This window comes from Nerophis ophidion, linkage group LG25, assembly GCF_033978795.1.
Source record: "Nerophis ophidion isolate RoL-2023_Sa linkage group LG25, RoL_Noph_v1.0, whole genome shotgun sequence".
NCBI classification, from domain to species: Eukaryota; Metazoa; Chordata; class Actinopteri; order Syngnathiformes; family Syngnathidae; genus Nerophis; species Nerophis ophidion.
In genome coordinates, this window is record NC_084635.1 from 22,338,519 (window position 1) to 22,363,840 (window position 25,322).

Sequence of the window (25,322 nt, forward strand, 5' to 3'; positions counted from 1 at the left end):
TCACACCACAGAACACTTTTCGAATTTGCATCAGTCCATCTTAAATGATCTCGGGCCCAGAGAAGCCGGCGGCGTTTCTGGATGTTATTGATAAATGGCTTTTGCTTTGCATAGTAGAGCTTTAACCTACACTTACATATGTAGCGAGGAACTGTATTTAGTGACAGTGGTTTTCTGAAGTGTTCCTGAGCCCATGTGGTGATATCCTTTAGAGATTGATGTCGGTTTTTGATACAGTGCCGTCTGAGGGATCGAAGGTCACGGTCATTCTATGTTGGTTTACGGCCATGCCGCTTACGTGGAGTGATTTCTCCAGATTCTCTGGACCTTTTGATGACATTATGGACCGTAGATGTTGAAATCCCTAAATTTCTTGCAATTGCACTTTGAGAAACGTTGTTCTTAAACTGTTTGACTATTTGCTCATGCAGTTGTGGACAATGGGGTGTACCTCGCCCCATCCTTATTTGTGAAAGACTGGGCATTTTTGGGGAAGCTGTTTTTATTCCAAATCATGGCACCCACTTGTTCCCAATTAGCCTGCACACCTGTGGGATGTTCCAAATAAGTGTTTGATGAGCATTCCTCAACTTGATCAATATTTTTTGCCACCTTTCCCAACTTCTTTGTCTCGTGTTGCTGGCATCAAATACTAAAGTTAATAATTATTTGCAAAAAATAATGTTTTATCAGTTTGAACATCAAATATGTTGTCTTTGTAGCATATTCGACTGAATATGGGTTGAAAATGATTTGCAAATCATTGTATTCTGTTTATATTTACATCTAACACAATTTCCCAACTCATATGGAAACAGGGTTCGTAATATAAATGTGGACACTATAGTCAATATGTATAATATGTCTAACCTTTTCAATAGTGCTGTGCAGTGGAAGCCTGTGAGCAAGAACATGAGACAATGAATAGATATGAGGCACCAACACATGAGAAATGTGGACATTTAGGATTCTCACACAGGTAGGGAAAGACACCCTTTGTATGCCCTTCCTCCCATTTACTCCCCGCTCTGCAAGACAGGACTGATAACTATCTTGTAATATCAACGGCTGAGGTATATTGTTGAGTGAGACTGCAGACAATAAAGTGACAAACTGAATGACCCCCCTCCTTAAAACCCCAAGTTCAACTGACTAGAGTTACACCCCAGATAAAACTGTGTTGACAGTTTCCTCTATCCACCCGCCAAGCTGTTGGATCATTACTAACGTCATTGTCACAAACATTTGTGAAGGTACCATTTTGAGTTCAATTGCACAAGACAATGTTGATGTGATCGGATATAGTTAAATAAGAGTTAAATCAGAGTGCAAATCTAGTCATTGGAAATGTACAAGGTAGGTGATTTAAATCAGATAAAAAACAACTGACTAAAATAGAAGAAAAATGTTGTGACTCCACATATAGTGTCCATAGTCTTTAAACTTTTTTTGTATATGTGTTGTAGGTTTACAAATGGTATACTGCACCCTAACACTTTTACATTTCATGCCCTCCAAATTTACTGTACATCTGTGCTCCAATCGCACAATATTGATACACAAGTGTCAATTATACCTACATATGTGGCTGTTTTTTTTGTTTATATTTTACGCTTTATTTGTCTTACTTTGTATCATATTATTATCCTTACCGTACCGTAAATGTGGCTGATTTAACAATGTAATTTCCTGAAAAGGATCAATTAAGTGTCTATAAGTAGTTTTCAGTGTAAAACAAGTCAGTCATCTACAATTATAATCCTCTTTAATTGATTATCTAAAAAATTCACATCAGTTGGATTTTGATTAACATCCATCTATTTTCTCGCATGGGGTGCTGGAGCATATCTCAGCTGCATTCAGGCCGAAAGCGGGGTACACGCTGGACAAGTCGCCACCTCGTCGCAGGCCCAACACGGATAGACGGACAACATTCACATTCACATTCCCACACTAGGGCCAACCTAGTGTTGCCAATCAACCTATCCCCAGGTGCATGTCTTTGGATGTGGGAAGTATTTTTCTTAATTGTATAAATGGAGTCCATTGTCTACTATTATATTTGATTTTTTTTTTTCTTGAAAATATGTATTGGCCTAAACTAATATTGTTATAAAAATAATAATACTATTATTATAACATAATATGATATTAATAATATATAATATTATTATGTGAGGAGGTGTGGCCGGCAGCGGGATGGCGGCGAGGAGGCATGGCGGATGGACCCGCAGCGAGGCGGGGCGCGCTGGGATCGAAATGGACAGCAGGTGCGTGGATCGCCCAGCTGGGCAAAATTCAGTAATCTCCTCCCGCTGTATAAAAGGGCAGCAGCAGTATATATATATATACTGTTTATACATACATATATACATATTCATATATATATATATATATATATATATATATATATATATATATATATATATATATATATATATATATATATATACATATATACACATATATATAAATATATACACACATATATATGCACAAACACACATACACATATATATATATGCACATATATATACATATATATATGCACATATACATTTATATATATGCACGTATATGCACATATAGATTTATATATGCACACATATATATATATATATATATGCACACATATATATATATATATATGCACACATATATATATATACATATATATATATGCACTCACATATATATATATATATATATATATGCACACACACACATATATATATGCACACACACACATATATATATATGCATATATATATATATATATATATATATATATATATATATAACATGTTTTAAATTTAATTAAAACTGTAGATGAGCAAAATATAATTCAGAACATTATAGTAAAGGCTTGTATATCGTATGTAGTCTATATTTACCTTTTTTGCTGTTGACCTACATTCAATTGGTTTCAGTTGTCATGATCTGTTGCCCGGGTCATTTTTTGTTTAGTTTGATATTTCCTTATTTGTTAGTTAATTCTTTTTCAGCACCCTTGTTTGTGTTCTCATTTGCCATAGGTGCTGATTTTTGTCACCTGCCTCTGATTAGTGGTCTGGACGCTCACATTCTCCTGGTCACTTATCAGAGAGCTATTTATTCCCGTTTTGAGCCATACTCTGCCTTTGGATATGAATTTAGAATTACTAGCTTCTTGCTCCGTTGTTGGCTAGTCTATTGCTAAGCTTCACCGTAGCTTCTCATGCCATCCCCACGTTTTCCTTTTTTGTATCTTTTGCCATGTTATTTGAATAAATCTTTGTGGGGTGGCATGGCCGGCAGACCGTCAGCGAGGCGAGGTACGCCAGGGTCGACTCCAAGATGGCGGCGAGGAGGCGTGGCCGGCGGACCAGCAGCGAGGCGGGGCGCGCCGGGATCGGCGCCGAAATGAACGTCAGGTGCATGAATCGCCCGGCTGGGCACAATTATGTAATCCCCTTGTCATGATAAATCAGTATATTACATCAGCCACATAACTGTTTTCTATAGTTAGTTAGCCACATACAGTAATTCAAAATGTTATGGTCAGATTTAAAACTTTCAGAAAATGACATACATGAGATGAGAAACAATTGATTAGATTTTGTGCCTGATTTGTATAACATCTACTACATTACCTTACATTTACGATACAAGCTTCAACTTCTGTGTGTGTCTGCTTTCACCCCCACAGAGAGTAAGTGCTTTTCTACCTCATGTATGTGGCCCTTGGTCAAAAAAGTTTGGACACAGCTTCAACGTTATTCTGACTTTCGACCTTCACCCATGTACATCTACTTAAGCCTGCTCTGTTTAGTAATAGTAACCCACAGTAGACCATTGGTCGACATAGAAGAGAGGGATTGACAACATAAGCAGGACCACCTTTCCACTGTAATATCATTTTGCAGTGATGAAAGTTCAATGGATAAACTGGATAACTTCTCTCTGTTCATATTCACAATGAATGTCCACTCTATCAAGTTACCTAAAACTCCCAACATCCCGGCATTCAAGTTTTTGCAATTACAATGGTTTTCTTGGCTTACTCCGAAACTGGACTAAATGAGTCACCCAGTTAGAGTGAACACAAATGACGCAGAGTCCAAAAGACCAGGCATTGATTGTGCACCTGGCTAACCTTTGATGCTTGTGACGTTACCAAGAACACTGATGCTACTCATGCCCCGATGAAAGGTGGATTTTTGTCAAATCAAGAGTTTAAGTTCAACTTTGTTTTTTGTTTTTGCCTTCTGACTTTTCCACACAGTGAGTCAATGTTGAATTTTAGTTAGTTTTTACACAGGATGACCTTCCTGATGCAACCCTCTTATTTATCTAGCCTGTGAACCGGCACTCAGGGCTAAATAGGGTGTCCCTAAACCAGAGGTCGGCAACCCAAAATGTTGAAAGAGCCATATTGGACCAAAAAAAAAATGATGTAAGTGTCTATATTAGCTATGTTAACCTACTATCAAAATGACAGTGTCGCAGGCTGACACAAATCTTTGTTGACAGAAATGTTGAAATATAATATTTATTCTACCCACTTTTACAAAATTGGAAAACATTAGTAAAACAGAGGCTTCTTAGAGAGCGAGATAATGTTTAGATATTACTGGCTTAGAATGGCCAAAGGCCCAAGTTAAAGAAAATGGCGGGCTGTCTTCTTTGAATGGATTTATGACAATCTACGCAAGCTGGGTAATGTTTGCTGTAATCTGGAACAACATGGCACACAAACAACTTTCAGAAATGCAGCCAATATTACATAAAGATAATATGTCATGAGAAATGCAGATATAAATTAAATAGACAGAGGATATAGGAAATTAAATGAGCTCAAATATACATTAAAGAAAGGCATAAGGATACAATATGTACATAAAGCTATCCTAAATAGCATGTTAGCATTGATGCGCTTGAAGTCATGCACTCCACACAAGTCAATAACATCAACAAAGCTCACGTTTGTGCATTCACTCACAGCCTAAATAGTTTGGTGGACAAAATGAGACAAAGAAAGAGTGGCATAAAACAAGGAAATTGTACATGTAAACAAACTCCGGTGAGTTCAAGTACTGCCAAAATTAGTAGGACAAAACGGTACTCGCCAAATACTCTCATCAGAAAAGCATGTTTAATATAAATAGTGGGATTTTCTTCCTAGAGAACCCCTTTTAAAAGAAAACATATGTTTTTCCCCATGTTTTTTTATTTTCATACATTTTTGAAAAGCTCCAGGGAGCCACTAAGGAGGCACAAAAAGATTCCGCAGGTTGCAGACCTCTGCCCTAAGCGAAATGGTGCTCTGCAAAACCAGTGTGTTAACCTGCATGCCAGTTATGATGTTGAGGAACATTTGCTATTATATTATTATCACTAACAGAACAGGAAGTGGTCTGGAATGAGTTTACAGTAAAATGTCATATAAAGCGCTCTGTCATCTACAAACCACGTTTCCATATAAGTTGGGAAATTGTGTTAGATGTAAATAGAAACGGAATACAATGATTTGCAAATCCTTTTCAACTCATGTTCAGTTGAATATGCTACAAAGACAACATATTTGATGTTCAAACTGATAAACATTTTTTTTTTTTGCAAATAATCATTAACTTTAGAATTTGATGCCAGCAACACGTGACAAAGAAGTTGTGAAAGGTGGCAATAAATATTGATAAAGTTGACAAATGTTCATTAAAAACTTTTTGGGAACATCCCACAGGTGTGCAGACTAATTGGGAACAGCTGGGTGCCATGATTGGGTATAAAAGCAGATTCCATGAAATGCTAAGTAATTCACAAACAAGGATGGGGCGAGGGTCACCACTTTGCGAGCAAATTGTCGAACAGTTTTAGACCAACATTTCTCAACGAGCTATTGCAAAGAATTTAGGGATTTTACCATTTACGGTCCGTAAAATCATCAAAAGGTTCAGAGAATCTGGAGAAATCACTGCACGTAAACGATGATATTACGGACCTTTCATCCATCAGGCGGTACTGTATAAAAAAACCGACATCAGTGTGTAAAGGATATCACCACATGGGCTCAGGAACACTTCATAAAACCACTGTCAATAACTACAGTGGGTCGCTACATCTGTAAGTAGAAGTTAAAACTCTACTATGCAAAGCAAAACCCATTTATAAATGATAAATGGGTTGTACTTGTATAGCGCTTTTCTACCTTCAAGGCACTCAAAGCGCTTTGACACTACTTCCACATTTACCCATTCACACACACATTCACACACTGATGGAGGGAGCTGCCATGCAAGGTGCCAACCAGCACCCATCAGGAGCAAGGGTGAAGTGTCTTGCTCAGGACATAACGGACATGACGATGTTGGTACTAGGTGGGGATTGAACCAGGGACCCTCGGGTTGCGCACGGCCACTCTCCCAATGCGCCACGCCGTCCCTATCAACAACACCTAGAAACACAGCCGGCTTCACTGGGCCCGAGATCACCAAAGATGGACTGATGCAAAGTGGAAAAGTGTTCTGTGGTCCACATTTCAAATTATATTTGTAAACTGTGGACATGGTGTCCTCCGGAACAAAGAGGAAAAGAACCATACGGATTGTTATAGGCGCAAAGTTCAAAAGCCAGCATATGTGATGGTATGGGGGTGTATTAATGCCCAAGGCATGGGTAACTTACACATCTGTGAAGGCACCATTAATGCTGAATGGTCCATACAGGTTTTGGAGCAACATATGTTGTCATCCAAGCAATGTTATCATGGACGCCCCTGTTTATTTCAGCAAGAAAATGCCAAGCCACGTGTTACAACAGCGTGGCTTCATATTAAAAGAGTGCAGGTACTTTCCTGGCCCGCCTGCAGTGCAGACCTGTCTCCCATCGAAAATGTGTGGCGCATTATGAAGCGTAAAATACGACAGCGGAGACCCCGGACTGTTGAACGACTGAAACTCTACATAAAACAAGAATGGGAAAGAATTCCACTTTCAAAGCTTCAACAATTAGTTTACTCAGTTCCCAAACGTTTATTGAGTGTTGTTAAAAGAAAAGGTGATGTAACACAGTGGAAAACATGCCCTTTCTCAACTACTTTGGCACGTGTTGCAGCCATGAAATTCTAAGTTAATTATTATTTGCAAAAAAAAAAAATACGTTTATGAGTTTGAACATCAAATATGTTGTCTTTGTACTGCATTCAATTGAATATGGGTTGAAAAAGATTTGCAAATCATTGTATTCCGTTTATATTTACATCTAACACAATTTCCCAACTCATATGGAAACAGGGTTTGTATACTAAATCAGTTTGGTGTGAGATATTGAGCAGAAGAGCACATTGTTAAATTTTAATCAGTCACTCAGTTTAGAAAGAAGGACAGACCAAAATATGTGTTTCTGCACATATTTGGAGATTGTAAATTAATTACTCAAATGCATCCAGTGTTCTAGTAATGCACCATTTGGCTCAAAAATTTCTAGACCATGCCTAAACAAGTGCATCTGTCAGTCATCCCTGAAATCTGTTGAAGGGGTCATTACTAGGATACATTTCTTTAACCCCGCCTGTACACTCGTTATCACGATGACTTTTTGGTTGGTCTCACAGAATGAAACCACTTAACCCTCTATTTGGGCAGGCAGCCAGTTTGGATTAAAGCTATCAGATAACTTTGCACATGATTTATGTCCTCCCAGGCTAGCTATGAGAACATATGTCTCGATAGATAATCTAAGATTTGCACAAGAATGTGGTCATTTTTAGTTGTAGTTACGTTACGAGTGTACGAACACTGTTTAGTGACCTCATGTTAGCCTTCTCCATGTTTTTCAATCATGTTTTGAAAAAAGTCTACTTCAAATTTTGTCATTGTTTAAAGGCCTACTGAAATTAGATTTTCTTATTCAAACGGGAAAAGCAGGTCCATTCTATGTGTCATACTTGATCATTTCGCGATATAGCCATATTTTTGCTGAAAGGATTTAGTAGAGAACATCGTCGATAAAGTTTGCAACTATTGGTCGCTAATAAAAAAGCCTTGCCTGTACTGGAAGTAGCAGACGATGTGCGCGTGACGTCAAGGGTTGTGGAGCTCCTCACATCTGAACATTGTTTACAATCATAGCCACCAGCAGCAAGAGCGATTCGGACCGAGAAAGGAACGATTTCCCCATTAATTTAAGCGAGGATGAAAGATTTGTGGATGAGGATAGTGAGAGTGAAGGAATAGAAAGAAAAAATAAAATAAAATAAAATAAAAGGCGAAGGCAGTGGGAGTGATTCAGATGTTATTAGACACATTTACTAAGATAATTCTGGAAAATCCCTTATCTGCTTATTGGGTTACTAGTGTTTTAGTGAGATTATATGATACCTGAAAGTCGAAAGGGTGGGGCCACAGGTGTGGTGACCGCCACTGTCTCCAGTGGGAGGAGGTAAGAGAGTCCGCAGCTGCAGGAGGACGCAGGGTCCGCTCATGTTTACGGTAAGAGCCAACTTATTACCACCATTTTCTCACCAAAACCTGCCGGTTGACATGTGGTAGAGAACCATGTTCGCTTGACCGCTCTGTTCCATAGTAAAGCTTCACCTTCGGGAAGGTAAACAAGGAAAAACTGGCTGTGTTTGTGTTGCTAAAGGCAGCTGCAATACACCGCTTCCCACCTACATATTTCTTCTTTGACTTCTCCATTATTAATTGAACAAATTGCAAAAGTTTCAGCAACACAGATGTCCAGAATACTGTGTAATTATGCGATTAAACCAGACGACTTTTAGCCGTGAACGGTGCTGGAAGAAAATGTTCGCTAAAACCGGTGACGTCACGCGCAAGCGTCTTCATACGTGCCATCATTCCGCAACGTTTTCAACAGGATACTTCGCGGGAAATTTAAAATTGCAATTTAGTAAACTAAAAAGGCCGTATTGGCATGTGTTGCAATGTTAATATTTCATCATTGATACATAAACTATCAGACTGCGTGGTCGGTAGTAGTGGGTTTCAGTACGCCTTTAAGCTCAGTAAGTTTTTGTTCCTCTGCAAATATAAAACTATGAGCATTGATTTCAACCTGAACTAAATCAGAATATAATTCCATTATACAGTGAGTATTAGGCTATTAGCCACTGCATTGTGGTATAGAGGTGTAGGTCTATATAAAAAAAAATTGTGGGGCTCCAACCACTTGGGTAGACCACATACCAACAATACTATACAGTGTAAACAGTGAAAGTCGCCTAAAGGGGAACTGCAATTTTTTTTCTTATTGTTGCCTATCATTCACCATCCCTATGTAAGACAAGAACACATACTGTATGTCTTTGTTTTTATCATACATTTGAATTTATACTATACGGCAAGTGCGAGGTGGCTATATTGAAGCTAATGGGAGTCCAGTAGGTTGTGAGTCCAAACCCCGGCCGAGTCATACCAAACACTATAAAAATGGGACCCAATACCTTCCTGCTTGACACTCAGCATCAAGGGTTGAAATTGGGGGTTAAATAACCAAAAATGATTCCAGGGTGCGGACACCGCTGCTGCTCACTGCTCCCCTCACCTCCCAGGGGGTACTAAAGGGTTATGGGTCAAATGCAGAGAATAATTTTGCCACACCTAGTATGTGTGTGACAATCATTGGTACTTGAGGACAGCGTGGCGAAGTTGGGAAAGTGGCCGCGCCAGCAATCTGAGGTCCAATCCCCACCTTCTACCATCCTAGTCACGTCCATTGTGTCCTTGAGCAAGACACTTCACCCTTGCTCCTGATGGGTCCTGGCTAGCACCTTGCATGGCAGCTACCGCCATCAGTGTGTGAATGTGTGTGAATGGTTGAATGTGGAAATATTGTCAAAGCGCGTTGAGTTCCTTAAAGAAAGGTAGAAAAGCGCTATACAAGTACAACCCATTTACCATTTAATTTAAGTCATTACATCATAGTGTTATTGCACCCATAAAACCCACCAACAAGACTGCACTCCAATTACATGTCATGGCCTGAATATCAACAAAGTATTAGCGATATTGTTATCATAAGCGCTAACGCAGAGGAACTACTTTTAGCAGGCGCATTGATAACAGAGAGATAAGTAGCTTATGCAGCCATGACACACTGAACATTAAAAAGTTAAACCTGTGAGCAGCTGCATCGCCTATGATTTGTTAATATTTAATTCTAGATTAAAAATCATGCCTCTCAAGGTTGTTGTCATAAACTGAGAAGTTGGTCAACTTTGACATCCAACTTATGTATGTAAAGACACAAAAAGACGCTGGTTTGCGGTCACCTTTTTTTTTCTTTTACCATCGTGAGGATTATGTTTAATTGAGAGCAGTTCTTGTACAGTAAGCAATTGTTTGCTAATGTTTGTCGTTTGTATTTCTTGCTTAACACAAATCAATACTGCTACTTGGTAGATCTGCCTTATACCCAGCATCTAAAACCTGTAACTCATTATCCTTATGTTCAGGCTCAAAAATATAAAGTTCTGGATCATCATAAGTATCAAAGTAGTTGTTTCTGGCTCTCTTGAAGTCTGCCACATAATTGTAGTCGTTGTTGTTCTTATTGAATAAAATTGTGAACTTTGTGACGTGTATGTGAAATGATTGTGCTTTTATATGCTTAAATTGAGCAAAATATGTACATATTATATGTTATTAAGAATATGCCTGTTACTACATTGCATATATAATTACAGCATGTATTTTAACGCTGATGGAGGTTTTTGGATGTTTTTAGAGCGCTTTATAGACGGAATAGACAAAATGTCATAATGACACGCATTACCTCCATTGTTAGCAGACTTTCTAGCATTTATTTAAGCGTTAAATAAATAATTTAAAAAACATATGTGTGCTTCTGTAACATAAGTATTGTGAATGATAGGCAAAATGGTGTTACATTTTGAACGCACTGTGATGCGCGTGGTGTCACCCCAAGATGCAGCAGGACCAGACAGGCAGAAATTGCAGGTAGGAACCTGGTTTAATACAAAACTCATAAAATAACACTGGTACAAAAGCGCGTGCCTACGCACGGGAAGCTAATGCTAAACTTAGCATGTATTCAAAAAGAGTCCAAGTAGCGTGCCGAATGCACGGAAGCTAGGGCGAAACTTAGCCAAGGTATATAAAGCAAAGAAGCAAACATGATAGTTGCATGAAGCAAACTACGAACCAAGGACAAACTGAGGTAGAATGCAGGTTTAAATACTAAAGCAAACAATTGCCAACAGGTGTGCGTAAAAAGCATAGTTGTGGAACAAATCAAGTAACCATGGTGACAAGATAAAACAGGAAATGCTCAAACTAAGGGATAGGAAGAGTCCAAACAAATAATCAAAACACACAAAAGGACTCAAGAACAAAAACTATGTCTGATCCGGGAGGCGGATCGTGACAAATGACAAGAAAAAAGGTTTCTGGAATTTTGCCTATCGTTCAGAATCATTTTGAGAGACAAGAATACATACATCTTTTTTTTTTAAATTAGGATTTTAAAGATGATAAAAACCCTTGGAAGTTGCGGCTAATGGGAGTCAGCGTTGTAGCCTTCAAATCCCTCTAAGACAACTTAAAAACCATCAATCAACGTTTTGTATACACACTTAAAGTATGTACTGTATATATAATGTAGGAACAAACACATTCAAAACAATATGTAATATGTTCAATATTTACCGTATTTAGATCATTTTAATCATTTTCGGGGCTGACTTCTTCCCTGCATTGATTTCTGTTTCCATAGCAGCGCACGTCCGACTTCCAGTGCGTTCCTACTTCCGGATACAAAACACTTGTGTGTCTTCTAATCATGATGTACTTGGTAACAAACAACAAAGACTATTTTTGGACAAATGAGGATTCACAACCTTATCTTTTTGAAGCTGAATGAACAAAGGATTAACTGCTGCTTCTAGAAGCGAGCACAAAACGTTGGAACAGACAGAAACCGATAGAGTGAAGTGAAATCGACTCGAAGCTGCAAATTTGGAGAGAAGCTATTTCCACGTAAATGGCGTGCTTACCCCAAATAAACCAGAAAAAATTTCCGTGGCCAGCTGGACCAAAGATACAACTGTCCATCGAGTGCTGTATTGCTAGCTGTGTACAAACAAAACATGAAATGTGGGCTAATACCTTACAGATACTGTAATATGATTGTTCATGTTCTTCAGTCAGTAAAGATTGGTGTCCTATCGCAGTGTTGTGCATCACAAACTCAAATGTGTTTTGTGCTGACGTAGAAGCTCGCTTATCTCTTGCCGCAGTTAGCTTTTACGGCTAATACCGATGCACATCGATGTGTAACGACACAGTGTTTGCTCTTACAATAACAATTTCGCGACTCTTTGGTTATTACAAAGGTTTTAGAACGTAAATAAAGTATTGGCGACCATTTTTGAATTCATGTTTTAGGTGATTTAGCGGCACAATCGATTGCTCCCATTAGCTGCATTGCTAGCTACCTAAAACGAGCTGATTTTTACATGTTAGAATAAAAATAAAAAATAAAATACCTTTTGTCTTCTTGTCTCTCATAAGGATTGTGAACAATAGGCAAAATTCCCCAAAAAAGTGCAGTTCCCCTTTAAACTCTTCTATATCAAACAGCTCATCAAGTTCTGGTCCAGCTTGTTTTTATTACTTAAGAATAAGTAAGAGTAGACGGTCGACTGCATTTCTCGACGTAAAATTTGAGAGTCACGTGTCATTTCTGTGAAAAATTGGTCAGTGTATGTCAACCCGTTGTTAATTGCATTACACACTAAGCAGTTTAAAACAAATTCAGCAACATAACAACTGTCTAGCAGTCAGGAGAAACTAAATTATGGAACCTTCCGCACCACTTATTCAAATATTTAAGTGAATGTATGTATATATTACAGCCTGTATGTATATTTTTCCCACTATAGAACTTCAGAAGCCTTAAGAGAAAATTGTACACCATTTAATAATTTATAAAAAAGGCCAAAGCAGACAGAAACATGAAATGGATGCTCATGATGAGCGGCTCTAGACTTCAGATTACAACTGACCACTATTCACAGCTGTGACTGGGCATTTTAGAGTCTGAATTAACCTATTATATTTTTTTTGGACTTCAAGGGGAAATCGTTGTATTCAAACCCACACATGCCTAGAAAATGTAAATTAAATCAAAAGGTGGACATCCAAACCACACATGTCACCGTGCTTCCCAATCAAATCCTGATTCATTTATTATAAACCCATCGCAGTGCTGTATAATGGCAAAAATCTTTCAATGTCCTAATACTTATAAAATAAATAACTATTATATCATTTTATAAAAGACCCAGGATACAATATCAATGCCTCTGAAAAAGGTATGAACTCTCAAACTATGACTGTGTCTCTCGAACACCATGCAGTAAAATAGAAGTTTTTAGAAAATTAGTTAGATGATGTGATTTTCAAGAAGTTAAGAAAGTAGACCATTTTAATTAGAAGTGTGGACTACACGTTTGAGTCCGAGAGCAACTGTCAACGATTTTTTTCACCCAGATGATTCTTGAATGACATTTTCAAAGAGCACTCAACAAGCCTGTTGTCCTACTACCACTTAATATCAGCTTCACTAACACAATCAGTCTGGTTTATTTAGCAGTAATAGCTTATTTTGTAACCTTCAGCAAAGTTGATCATTTTTGCCCCAGGACTACGTTACCTTTAAGTCTCAATCAGCACCTCCTTAGGCGAGTGTATTGTGGAAAAACAATACGGTCAGTACGGCTTAGAAGCCTTCTTACACCATTACCTTCTAATCATAGAGTAAAAATGTCAGAAAATACAATGCAGGTTCTATATTTAGAATATTTTGTCAAGTTCATTCATCACTCTGAGTACAATTTAGCCAAATCCATTCAGAATATGTTAAGTACTAATGTCCAACTCACCCAAAAGGGCAGATACATCCACTCACACACGGCTCATGTGCAGAGCAGGTAAGGTTGAGCAGGTAAGATTCACAGGTGCGCTCACAGGTCACACCTCTTCCTGCAAGTTGGCTGCTCTGACCCTCTGAGCAGTTGTGGTACAACTGATCTTCCGGACATAAGCTGTCTGCAAGAAGAAGAATGATTCTGAATTTTGAATCCTTTAATTTAATATTAAAGGCCTACTGAAAGGAGATTTTCTTATATAAACAGGGATAGCAGGTCCATTCTATGTGTCATACTTGATCATTTTACGATATTGCCATATTTTTACTGAAAGGATTTAGTAGAGAACATCGACGATAAAGTTCGCAACTTTTGGTCGCTGATAAAAAAGCTTTGCCTGTACCGGAAGTAGCAGACGATGTGCGTGACGTCACGGGTTGTGGAGCTCCTCACATCCTCACATTGTTTACAATCATGGCCACCAGCAGCGAGATCGGTTCGGACCGAGAAAGCGACGATTTCCCCATTAATTTGAGCTAGGATGAAAGATTTGTGGATGAGGAAAGTGAGTGAAGGACTAGGAAAAAAAAAAAAACTAGACGGTAGAGCGATTCAGATGTTATTAGACAAATTTACTAGGATAATTCTGGAAAATCCCTAATCTGCTTATTGTATTACTAGTGTTTTAGCGTTTTTGTGAAAGTTGGAGGGGTGTGGCCACGGGTGTGGTGACCGCCAGTGTCTCTGAGGGAAGGCACGTTTCTCTACGAGGCGAAGCGAAGGCAGCTGTTGGGGCCGGGCTGAGATTTTTTTTTCTTCCCTCCTCCACGGTGGAAGCATCCCAGGTTCGGGGGCGGCCGGTTGGAGGAGGCAAGAGAGTCCGCAGCTGCCTCTTTGACAGGTGCACGAGGAACGACGCAAGCTCTCCGCTCATGTTTATGGTAAGAGCCGACTTATTAACCCCATTTTCTTACCGAAACCTGCCGGTTGACATGTGGTAGGGAACCATGTTCGCTTGACCGTTCTGTTCCACAGTAAAGCTTCACCGTCATTTTTCGGGAATGCAAACAAGGAAACACCGGCTGTGTTTGTGTTGCTAAAGGCGGCCGCAATGCACCGCTTCCCACCTACATCTTTCTTCTTTGACGTCTCCATTATTAATTGAATGTCTCCATTATTAATTGAAAAAATTGCAAAAGATTCAGGAACACAGATGTCCAGAATACTCTGTAATTATGCGATTAAAGCAGACGACTTATAGCTGGGATTAGGGCTGGAACAAAATGTCCGCTACAATCCGTGACGTCATGCCCACGCGTCATCATACCGCAACGTTTTCAACAGGATACTTCGCGCGAAATTTAAAATTGCAATATAGTAAACTAAAAAGGCCATATTGGCATGTGTTGCAATGTTGATATTTCATCATTGATATACAAACTATAAGACTGCGTGGTCAGTAGTAGTGGGTTTCAGTAGGCCTTTAAGTAATCCATACATGTGTTCCTCAACATTCACATACCATTAACTAAATCATTATCATCTCCAATAAAAGCTGTGTAATGTAGTGTAGTTACAAACTTCAGGAATAAACAGTTTTGATTATAATAGCTTTTCAATCCTAATAAAATAGTATCATTACTATCTAAGTTAAAGCGTTTCATTGTGAAACTTTACTTACCAGCCTCTGATGTCTGTAACAGAAATTTACCATCCGTACACAGCCTGTAAGGAAAAAAAAAAAAGATCAGCGCCTGGATTTAACTCAATAAACAAGCCATTTCAATTTAATAAACTGATGCAGTAAGTCACTTTTCATTTGTTAAACAGTCATGAGGAAAGAAACATCTTCTGGTCATGGAAAGAATCTCAATTGGTTTTAGAAATGCCAAATTATTTGCAAGCATGAGAAAACATTCACGGTAAAATTGTGTTAAAAACTAACCAATACATTATTAGAAAGTGGTGGGGGAACTTTGCAATGTGGTCAGAATCTCTCATCATCAATACAAAAATGCATACAACTATAAAGTAGTAATGCAACTATTCATAAACAACAGCAAATACGAGTACTGCTTGTATGTTTGACTTAGGTCTTTAGGACTTAAATATTTTAAGAACACTTAGCCTTCATGTCATATTGGTCAACATAATTACAGTATGTACCACTATAGTTTGGCAAACTCCGAAAACGAGTCGGAGCTTTTTTTATTATTTTGTGTGTGCAGTGGTACTTTGGCTTACAACGGCCCTTGCTCATGAGTTTTTAGGGATCTGAGCTGTCTTTCAGCTAATTGTTATGGTTTAGCTCGCCAACACAAAATCGGGTTACAAGCCTCCACAACACTAATTAGCATAAAGATGGTCACAGTAAACCCCGTAAGATTCGACCAAAACATGTCTCACTCGCTACCATTAGTTATTCGCTTGATATAATACAGATAAACTTTGTTTTTCCAACTATGAGTTGGTAGAAAGTGACTTTGAAGGACAGTACTGATAAGGGGAAGGGAATCATAGCAATTGAATTAAAGAGAGACATCATTAAAAATAAAGAGTGTGTAGCCAACTTGGTGAAGCATTACTATCATAGCGCTGCTACAATTATCTGTGCCATTCTGAAGCAGAATGAGTTAAGTATTGAAATTATTTCTAACCTGTTGACATTTATCCATGAAAAAAAAATTGAGAAACTGCTGATGGTGTGTTTGATGGAGAAGCACCTTGTAGAAGTACAAACTGTAGAAGTTGTCTCTCCATGGTAAATGTTGTATACAGTATGTATTATTTCATTATTTAATACAACTACTGTAGTTGCTTTTGGTACAATATACTGTGTCTAGAACAGTGGTTCATAACCTTGTTGGAGGTACCGAACCCCACCAGTTTCATATGCGCATTCACCGAACCCTTCTTTAGTGAAAAATAAAATGTTTTTTTTTTCAAATTCAAGACAAAGTTGTATGTTTTTGGTAACCCTTTAGTATAGGGGAACATATTCTAAGTAACAAAGACTTAATTTAGAGTTATTTGGACACTAAGGAAACATATTCTAAGTAATAAAGACTTGATTTAGAGTTATTTGGTTAGGGTTAGGGTCAGGGTTAGAGGGTTAGGGTTCTAATAAGACCATGCCAAATAAGGCACTAATTAGTACCTAATGACAAGTTAAGAGCCAATATGTTACTAATTTGCATGTTAATAAGCAACTAATTAATGGTGAATATGTTCCCCATACTAAAGTGTTACCATATTTTTTTTACTGGTGCACAAAATGAACCGTTCATGAACATCACCTTGTTCAAACAACAAAACTAAGACAGTGCATTAACTCACAACAAATTACACGCCTGCAAATCAATCAGCTGTTCCCATATCCGTAATATGCCAACAGGGAGAAGTTTGTATTTACACGAAGAGTCGGGTGTGTTTTGATCTCCGCCGAACCCCTGAGGTCGACTCAACGAACTCCTAGGGTTCAATCAAACCCTGGTTAAGAACCACTGGTCTAGAAGTTTGTTTTTCTTATTCAAAATAATTGTATATATTAAAGTTTTGGTGTTTTTGTGGGCTCAGCACAGATTCATTTATTTTCAATTAATTACAACTGCATTAGGAAGATTGATTTGAGATACAAGTAGTTTTGGTTACGAGCTGCGTCACATAACCAACATAACTTGCAAGTCGAGGTACCACCGTAGTTGTACAGTTTATCATTGAGTAGAGGCAGAGACGGGGACGAGGATCTTACTGAACACCTGCTGATGTCATGATCACGTCTCCTGGCTCATAATCAGCCCCAAGGAACGTGCAGGGACACTCACTCCTGCAAAAAACACCAGATGTTGGGAGTTAACTACCCAACATAAGTACCGGTACTAGGTATATTGACATTAAGGCTTTGACTGTATGTGAAATGAAACAAGAGAAAATGAAAGTGGATGGTTGTATGGTAAACACAAAAGCCCATGTGACATATGGGCCACACAGTGGCCTCCGTAAGTCCCCTCTCACTGGTTATCAGATATCAGTGTTGTCCCGAGACTAAGTGGGAATGAAAAGGGGGTTTCACGGTGACTTCCTTGAAGTAACTCTAGCACATAGTAAGTAATGCTGCATTGGGATGTAAAATCGTGGGACAGTTAAGAGTAGGTAAGCTGTATATCTTTCCTTACAAGACAGCATGAATGGGAGTGCTCAGTTAGTGAGTGCTCGAAGGTATTTTTGCCAGCCAGCAGTACAGTTTGCTTCAGCTTTAGGTGGTAGGAATTTTGTTGTCATTTCAAATTTCAAAAGATGGAGAGTGCACCAAAATAGTTGAACTGTGATCTCACCACTTAAATGCATATGCTGGGATACAAACTGCAGTTTGAGTACTCACTGCCAGACTTACGGCAGACTTAGCTTTTTTTTAAATAGTCATTTTCCAATAGACAGAACAAAAAATTATATATCTTCTTTACGTTTGTGTAATTTACAGAAAAGATAGAAAGCTGTCGAATCAAATCAGAAATTTCAGTTGAAGTATGATAAAATACCTCACAAAATTCAACAATTAGCTAACTCATGCTGAAAGGTGGTTGTGAACATTGGCAGTTTTCGACATATTAAAACTAGCCATTGGTTGTACATTTACTTCAGACATCGGCCAGAGACTAGGGGTGTAACGGTACAGGTATTTTATCGAACCGTTTCGGTACGGGGTTTCCGGTTCGGTGCGGAGGTGTACCGAACGAGTTCCCACACGGATATATTAAGTAGCGTACTGCACGTTGTGTAAACAATAATAGAAATGCCGGACATTTGAGGCATTTAAGAAACTCCGCCCTGACAGCTCCGCAAAAGAGGACATGTCCGGTGAAAAACGAAAGGACGTATGGTCAGTCTATGACCTGGCCCGGACTAGGTCCTGACCACACGTCCTCCCCTCACCGGACCCAAACCCCCCACGGGGCCGCCCGGGCAGAGCCCCCCAAACGCCCCAAATGTCCGGCACCTCGAGTTATGGTTGTGTGTTTTTTCAATGTACGTTCAGTGTTTAGAAGGTTAAAAACAAAACAAATTGCACACGCAGCAGCATTCGTGAGGGACGGGGAGAAACAGAGAGAGTGCTTGCGTCAGCTTTTTATCCATAGATTTATCAGATTTAATTTTTGTGTCAAAAGTGTGCCCCGGAGGCCATTTGCAGCCCACAGCTAATGTTTTAAAGGACCACGGCACATTCTAAAAATACTATTATAATAAACAAAAAGATAACAAAAGTGAAATAGAAAAGCTTAAAAGTTAAATGTAATTTAGAAAAAGTTGCAATGTTGACTAATAAAACAAAGCTGTTTTTTTGTTTTTACTTTCAAACTGTCATTGCTCAAAACATAAACATATGTAGAGTATATGTAGTATATGTAGAATATATTTATAATATTTATATTATATATAAATATATATAATATACTATATATATCATAATATCTATTATTATTCTTGTCTATTGTGACCGAACTGTGTACCGAAAATGAACCGAACCGTGACCGCTAAACCGAGGTACGTACCGAACCGAAATTTTTGTGTACCGTTACACCCCTACCAAAGACACGAAAAGGATTGTTTAACATGCAGTTTGTTGGCATCCAATTCAGCAACATATAATTGAGTGCATTTTGTTAGTTGCAGAAAAAGAGAAAAAATAACATCTGGGAAGTCTACAGCAAAGTCTACATCCAAGATGCAAAGATCGTTGGCCATATCCATGCCAAAGCTCATAAGGAAGTGGCAGTTGGTTCAAACCTTCAGTGTTTATTCTTATTGAGTTCGACACAAATAAAAATCTGCTTTTGCAAAAACACTTGAGTAATAATGATTACGTAAAAAATACAACAACACATGTTGACAAAAAACGATTATTAAGACCTCTTTGGGTCTCTAACACGATGTCAGAGCAGTCGACCGTCTACAGTATGTCGACATCGGCTTAATAAGTCTATTTGAGTAAAAAAAAAAACGATATGATGGACTGGAACTTGATGAATTGGTTCACTTTTCCGGTTTGTCGACATAAACAGTGCCAACTCAAACGGGTTCCACTGTCGAATTTGACAAACCAAAATTGTGTTCAAGTTAGACATATATAATGAATCCAACGCCCTGACCTGTGCACACAAAGGTGTGTTCGTTCATTGTAGAACAATCCCTCTGGGCAGACGCAGCCCTCCTCGCACTCCCTCTCACAGTGCTGCGAAGAAGAGAGGGCGGAGCAGCGGCGGTGACAGGATGACACACAAACGCCATACTGCATGGTGGAAGGACAGGTGACCGCTGCAGGGTCACAATCAATCACAATTCTGAGTTTGACTTCAAAATCAATTTGCAAGCAACATAAATGTGTTGTAAATTTAATACAATTGGTCGTAACATGACATTTAAACAGTCTGCAAAGGAAGGGAACAGTTGGCATGAATGGGGTTAAGGTCACAAAGTTGTGATTTACTCATTTTCTACCCCTGATCCTGTTTAGCATCATGGGTGACTTTGGGAAAGAGGTTGGGTAAACCCTGGACTGCTTGAGTCTCCATTGCTCCTTTTGTGAGGCAGACAACTGGGGAGCTAGAGGAGATATTCTAACAGAGATTTAAACCCCAAACCTCTTTGCTGTAAGCTCTGCGACATGCTACCATGCTAAAATATTTTGTGAGAATAAGAACAAGAAGAAGATAAAAAAAAGTAATCTAATTACACTGTACTTGAGTATCGTTTAAAGACTGAAATCATACTTCCGTTTTTTTCGGACTGTAAGACATAGTTTTTTTCATAGTTTGGCCGGGGGTGCAACATATACTCCGAAGCGACTCATGTGTAAAATTATTAACAAATTACCGTGAAATATCAAATAATATTATTTATCTCATTCGCGGAAGAGACAAAGAAAATGTCAGCACACGTCACACACACGTCAGCAATCGTCACACACACGTCAACCAATAAGAATTTGGCAGGGGAGGGTCATGGCAGAAGTGCATTGTGGGTCATGGAATGCTAACTGCTATATTCTATATGCTACTGCCGTAGCTATTAAAATGGATCATTTCATCGTTGGCGGTAACTTATAAAAACTGAGAAGGGCTGAACAAAAATGGCACCGAAAAGGAAATCATATACTGCAGATTACAAGCTGGACGTAGTGAAATATGCAGCAGAAAACGAAAAGAGGAAGCGGCGCATACTTTTGGAGTTGGCAGAGTTGTTTAGAAGCGACATCGAGGAAGAAGATTTCATGGGATTTAGCGATTAGGAGTGACAGATTGTTTGGTAAACGTATAGCATGTTCTATATGTTATAGTTATTTGAATGACTCTTACCATAATATGTTACGTTAACATACCAGGCATCTTCTCAGTTGGTTATTTATGTCATATAACGTACACTTATTCAGCCAAAATAAATAAAGAATAGTGAACAATTCTTTATTTATTTTAAATTGCCTTTCAAATGTCTATTCTTGGTGTTGGATTTTATCAAATACATTTTCCGCAATGGGACTTATACTCCAGTGCGACGTATACATGTTATTTTTCCTTCTTTATTAGGCATTTTCGGCCGGTGCGACGTCTACTCCGGAGCGATTTATAATCAGAAAAATAAGGTAGGTATCAATAGTATCAACATCTGGATCGATCTCGCCTACTTTAAATTGAAGCTTTAGTGCAGGGGTAGGGAATCTATGGCTCTAGAGCCAGACGTGGCTCTTTTGATGACTGCATCTGGCTCTCAGATAAATCTTAGCTGACATTTCTTAACACGATAAGTAATTAATAATTCCGCTGGTAATCACAGTGTTAAAAATAACGTTCAAAATATAAAACATTCTCATGCATTTTAATCCATCCATCCGTTTTCTACCGCACCTGTTCAACAAGTCGTTTATTATTGGTTCTGCTTTAAAATAACAATGTTATTAAAAATAATGATAGACTTATTATATCCTAAAAATGTCGGTCTTACTTAACAATGCACGCATTGTATTCAGTGTTGAAAAATATATTATATGGCTCTCAAGGAAATACATTTTAAAATATTTGGCTTTCATGGCTCTCTCAGCCAAAAGGGTTCCCCTTGCTTCCCCTGCTTTAGTGGTTAGCTTCTCGTGTCGTACTGCTCGGTGTGTTTTTTACAAGCTTAATCATTCATTTTTCTCTAGTCCTCCATTAATAGAATATCTAGTAGCCACATATCTTTTCTGGAGCGGTAATAATAATAATAATAATAATAATAATAATAATAATAATAATTAGATTTATATCGCGCTTTTCTATTGTTAGATACTCAAAGCGCTCACAGTGAAGTGGGAACCCATCATTCATTCACACCTGGTGGTGGTAAGCTACATCAGTAGCCCCAGCTGCCCTGGGGTAGACTGACGGAAGCGTGGCAGCCAGTTTGCGCCTACGGCCCCTCCGACCACCACCAATCATTCATTCATCATTCATTCACCAGTGTGAGCGGCACCGGGAGCAAAGGGTGAAGTGTCCTGCCCAAGGACACAACGGCAGCGATTTTTTTGGATGTCATTAGGTGGGAAGCGAACCTGCAACCCTCAGGTTTCTGGCACGGCCGCTCTACCCACTACGCCATGCCGCCCCCCGGTATCAGTCTAGATGACGTGCTAGCTGACCAGAGTTGTGATCCGGAGTGGATCACTCTTCCATGTACAACTGTAGATGTTGCTGTGAAGCTGACCTGACAGAGCCCGGAAGAAGATCCCTCCCCCATGAGTATCTGCTGGCTTCCAATAGATTGGACTCTCATTTATCTATTGTAACAATTAAATATTAATACCCACTCGACAGCCATTGCAGCCGATCACCCTGTAAGAGGTGTTCCTACAAGCTCGGTCCCCTCTCAAGGTTTCTTCTTTTTCCCCAGCTGGGGTCTTTTGACTCATCCATGTCCGGATGTGGGTTTAGATCAGAAAATGTGGTTAGGTTTGTGAAGCCCCGTTGAGATTCTTGTGATTAAGGGCTACATAAATAGACTTTGACAGATTGATTGATTAAGAAAGTTAGTTTAATTTCCACCATGTAGGTAAGGACGGTAGCTCGTTTCAGCTTGCTCTCAATTTTGACACTGTGTTCTGGCAAGACATGCAGCCTCCTGAAATTCACGCACACACCTGTAACAAGGAATTCAGAAATGTAGTTGTGTCTCAATGAGCGTGCATCCCTTCTGAAGGATGCTTTCAGGTGAGTACAATCTTTAGCCATATACCACTGGGACACAGCTGCCGAAAAGATCAACTAGGCTCAGCAGCTCATTAGCCAAACGCCGACCAGATAAAAAAGACAAATATCAGCCTCAATCCGATCTCATGATCGGGATTAGATTGCTACAATAATCAAATATAAGAAAGCCCTCGTTGCAATTGCCTGGTGTCCAGTCTACAGTCACGCCCAAAGTCAGCTGGGTTAGAGTCGAGCTGACCTGCGGTATAGAAAATGGATAGACGGATGGAAGAGGGCCTTCGGTTACACTTACTTGTATCCCCTGTGGTTGATTTACAGTTGTGTCTGCTATCTTTAACCCTCGTTTTAGTCTTTAAAGTGTTTTATATTCTTGAAATATTGTCCCTCTCTGGTCAGGAATTTTAACCTCCACTTCTCCTGCAAGATCGTGCAATAGCACGAAATCAATGACCACCCTAAACTTCAAGAACATTTTCTCTTTTAGTTTTAATGGGGGTTGATTGTAATAGTCAAAAAATAAGTAACATATTTGCTGCAGGGGAGATATAATTAAATCAGTAAAGTAAGTGTGGCACACACAAGCAACTATGTCCTTCCACTATGTGCGCTGCAACTAATTCTGGAGCAAATCATCCAGAACTAACGGCCAATTTTTATTACACTGTGTCAATGTGTATTTTAAGACATTTAAATTTGTGAAAATTATAAATTTACACATCAATTCATCCATCTATTTTCTACAGCTTTTCCCCATTCAGGGTCACGGGGGATCACTGGGGCCTATCTCAGCTGCATTCGGGCGGAAGGCGGGCTACACCCTGGACAAGTCGCCACCTCATCGCAAGGCCAACACAGATAGACAGACAACATTTACACTCACATTCACACACTAGGGCCAATTTAGTGTTGCCAATCAACCTATCCCCAGGTGCATGTCTTTGGAGGTGGGAGGAAGCCGGAGTACCTGGAGGGAACCCACGCAGTCACAGGGAGAACATACAAACTCCACACAGAAAGATCCCGAGCCCGGGATTGAACCCAGGACAACTCAGGACCTTCATATTGTGAGGAACATGCATTAACCCCTTTTCCACCATGCAAATTTATACAATTTAATATAAAAAACTTTTTTTTTTAAAAGTCTAATCAGACAAATATTTCACAACTCATCTGCAGTAGAACCCCATTTTAAAGACTACTGATTAAGAAGATAAACTAACTGTCAAAGTTAATAACGATGCAATAATAACGCGTTACCTGTAAGTTCCTTTAACAGCGCTAGTTTAACGTGATTGACGCGCATGCATCCTGACTCCTTTTTGATCCCTTGTTCCATTCCGAAGCACGAAAAAAATGTGAAGGCCACAAGTTTTAAAATAGCAAGCAGAAATGCACAAATAAAAGGGTACATTATGAAAATCCCATGTCCAACGCCATGTCCTGTTTCTCTCCCGACAAGACAAGACCATTCTATGTTTCATTGTCGTGAGTGAACGCCTGCTGACGCGCTTTGCCTCTTGCAGAGAGGTGGAGCTTTACTTCCAAGTTTGGATTACGAATAAGTGCATTGATAACATAAAATGTTGATTGTTACACTAACTGCTTTAAAGTTGAATACAATTCAGCAGGAGGTCAAGAGTAATTTTTTTTTCCGGAGACTTTCACTTCGTCAAAACATGTCAAGACACCTCTTCTGTTACCAATCACACACTTCCGGTTTCACAATAATAGTGCTACGGGTCAAATTTGGTCGAACTACTATAACAAAAAGAAAAAAAATGTCTTACATTACAAACATGCCTAGTCAAAGATGTTTTGAAATGTACTCACTGATATTTCTACCTAAATAAATATTTTCTGGCCAATTGAAATAAAGTGCTAATTCCTTTATAACCTGTTCGGATTGATAGTCCACCATTACAGAATGTTGAGCATGCTGAATATAACACTTAAGAATAAATATATGAGTAGGGCTGGGCAATATATCGATATACTCGATATATAGCGGGTTTGTCTCTGAGCAATATAGAAAATGACTATATCGTGATATTCGAGTTTACGTTCTCACGCAGTTGCTTTTAGCTGCGGGCATTACACTACAGGCTCTCCTCGCTCTTGTCTGTCCTTCTCACAGACAGCAAGCGCACCTTTTTACAAACGTCACATACTGTCACGTCATACGTCAGATACGTATACGCCCT

General features: G+C 39.0%; 1 protein-coding gene across 1 annotated transcript in view; it reads right to left on the reverse strand.

Annotated features, from left to right (window-relative positions):
* The window catches only part of otog (otogelin), a 132,895-nt gene that overhangs the window by 67,915 nt on the left and 39,658 nt on the right, over positions 1-25,322 (reverse strand). The window contains 4 exon segments of the mRNA XM_061886968.1: positions 13,904-14,069; positions 15,570-15,613; positions 17,640-17,714; positions 20,035-20,200. Coding sequence (XP_061742952.1) covers positions 13,904-14,069; positions 15,570-15,613; positions 17,640-17,714; positions 20,035-20,200 — 451 coding nt within the window.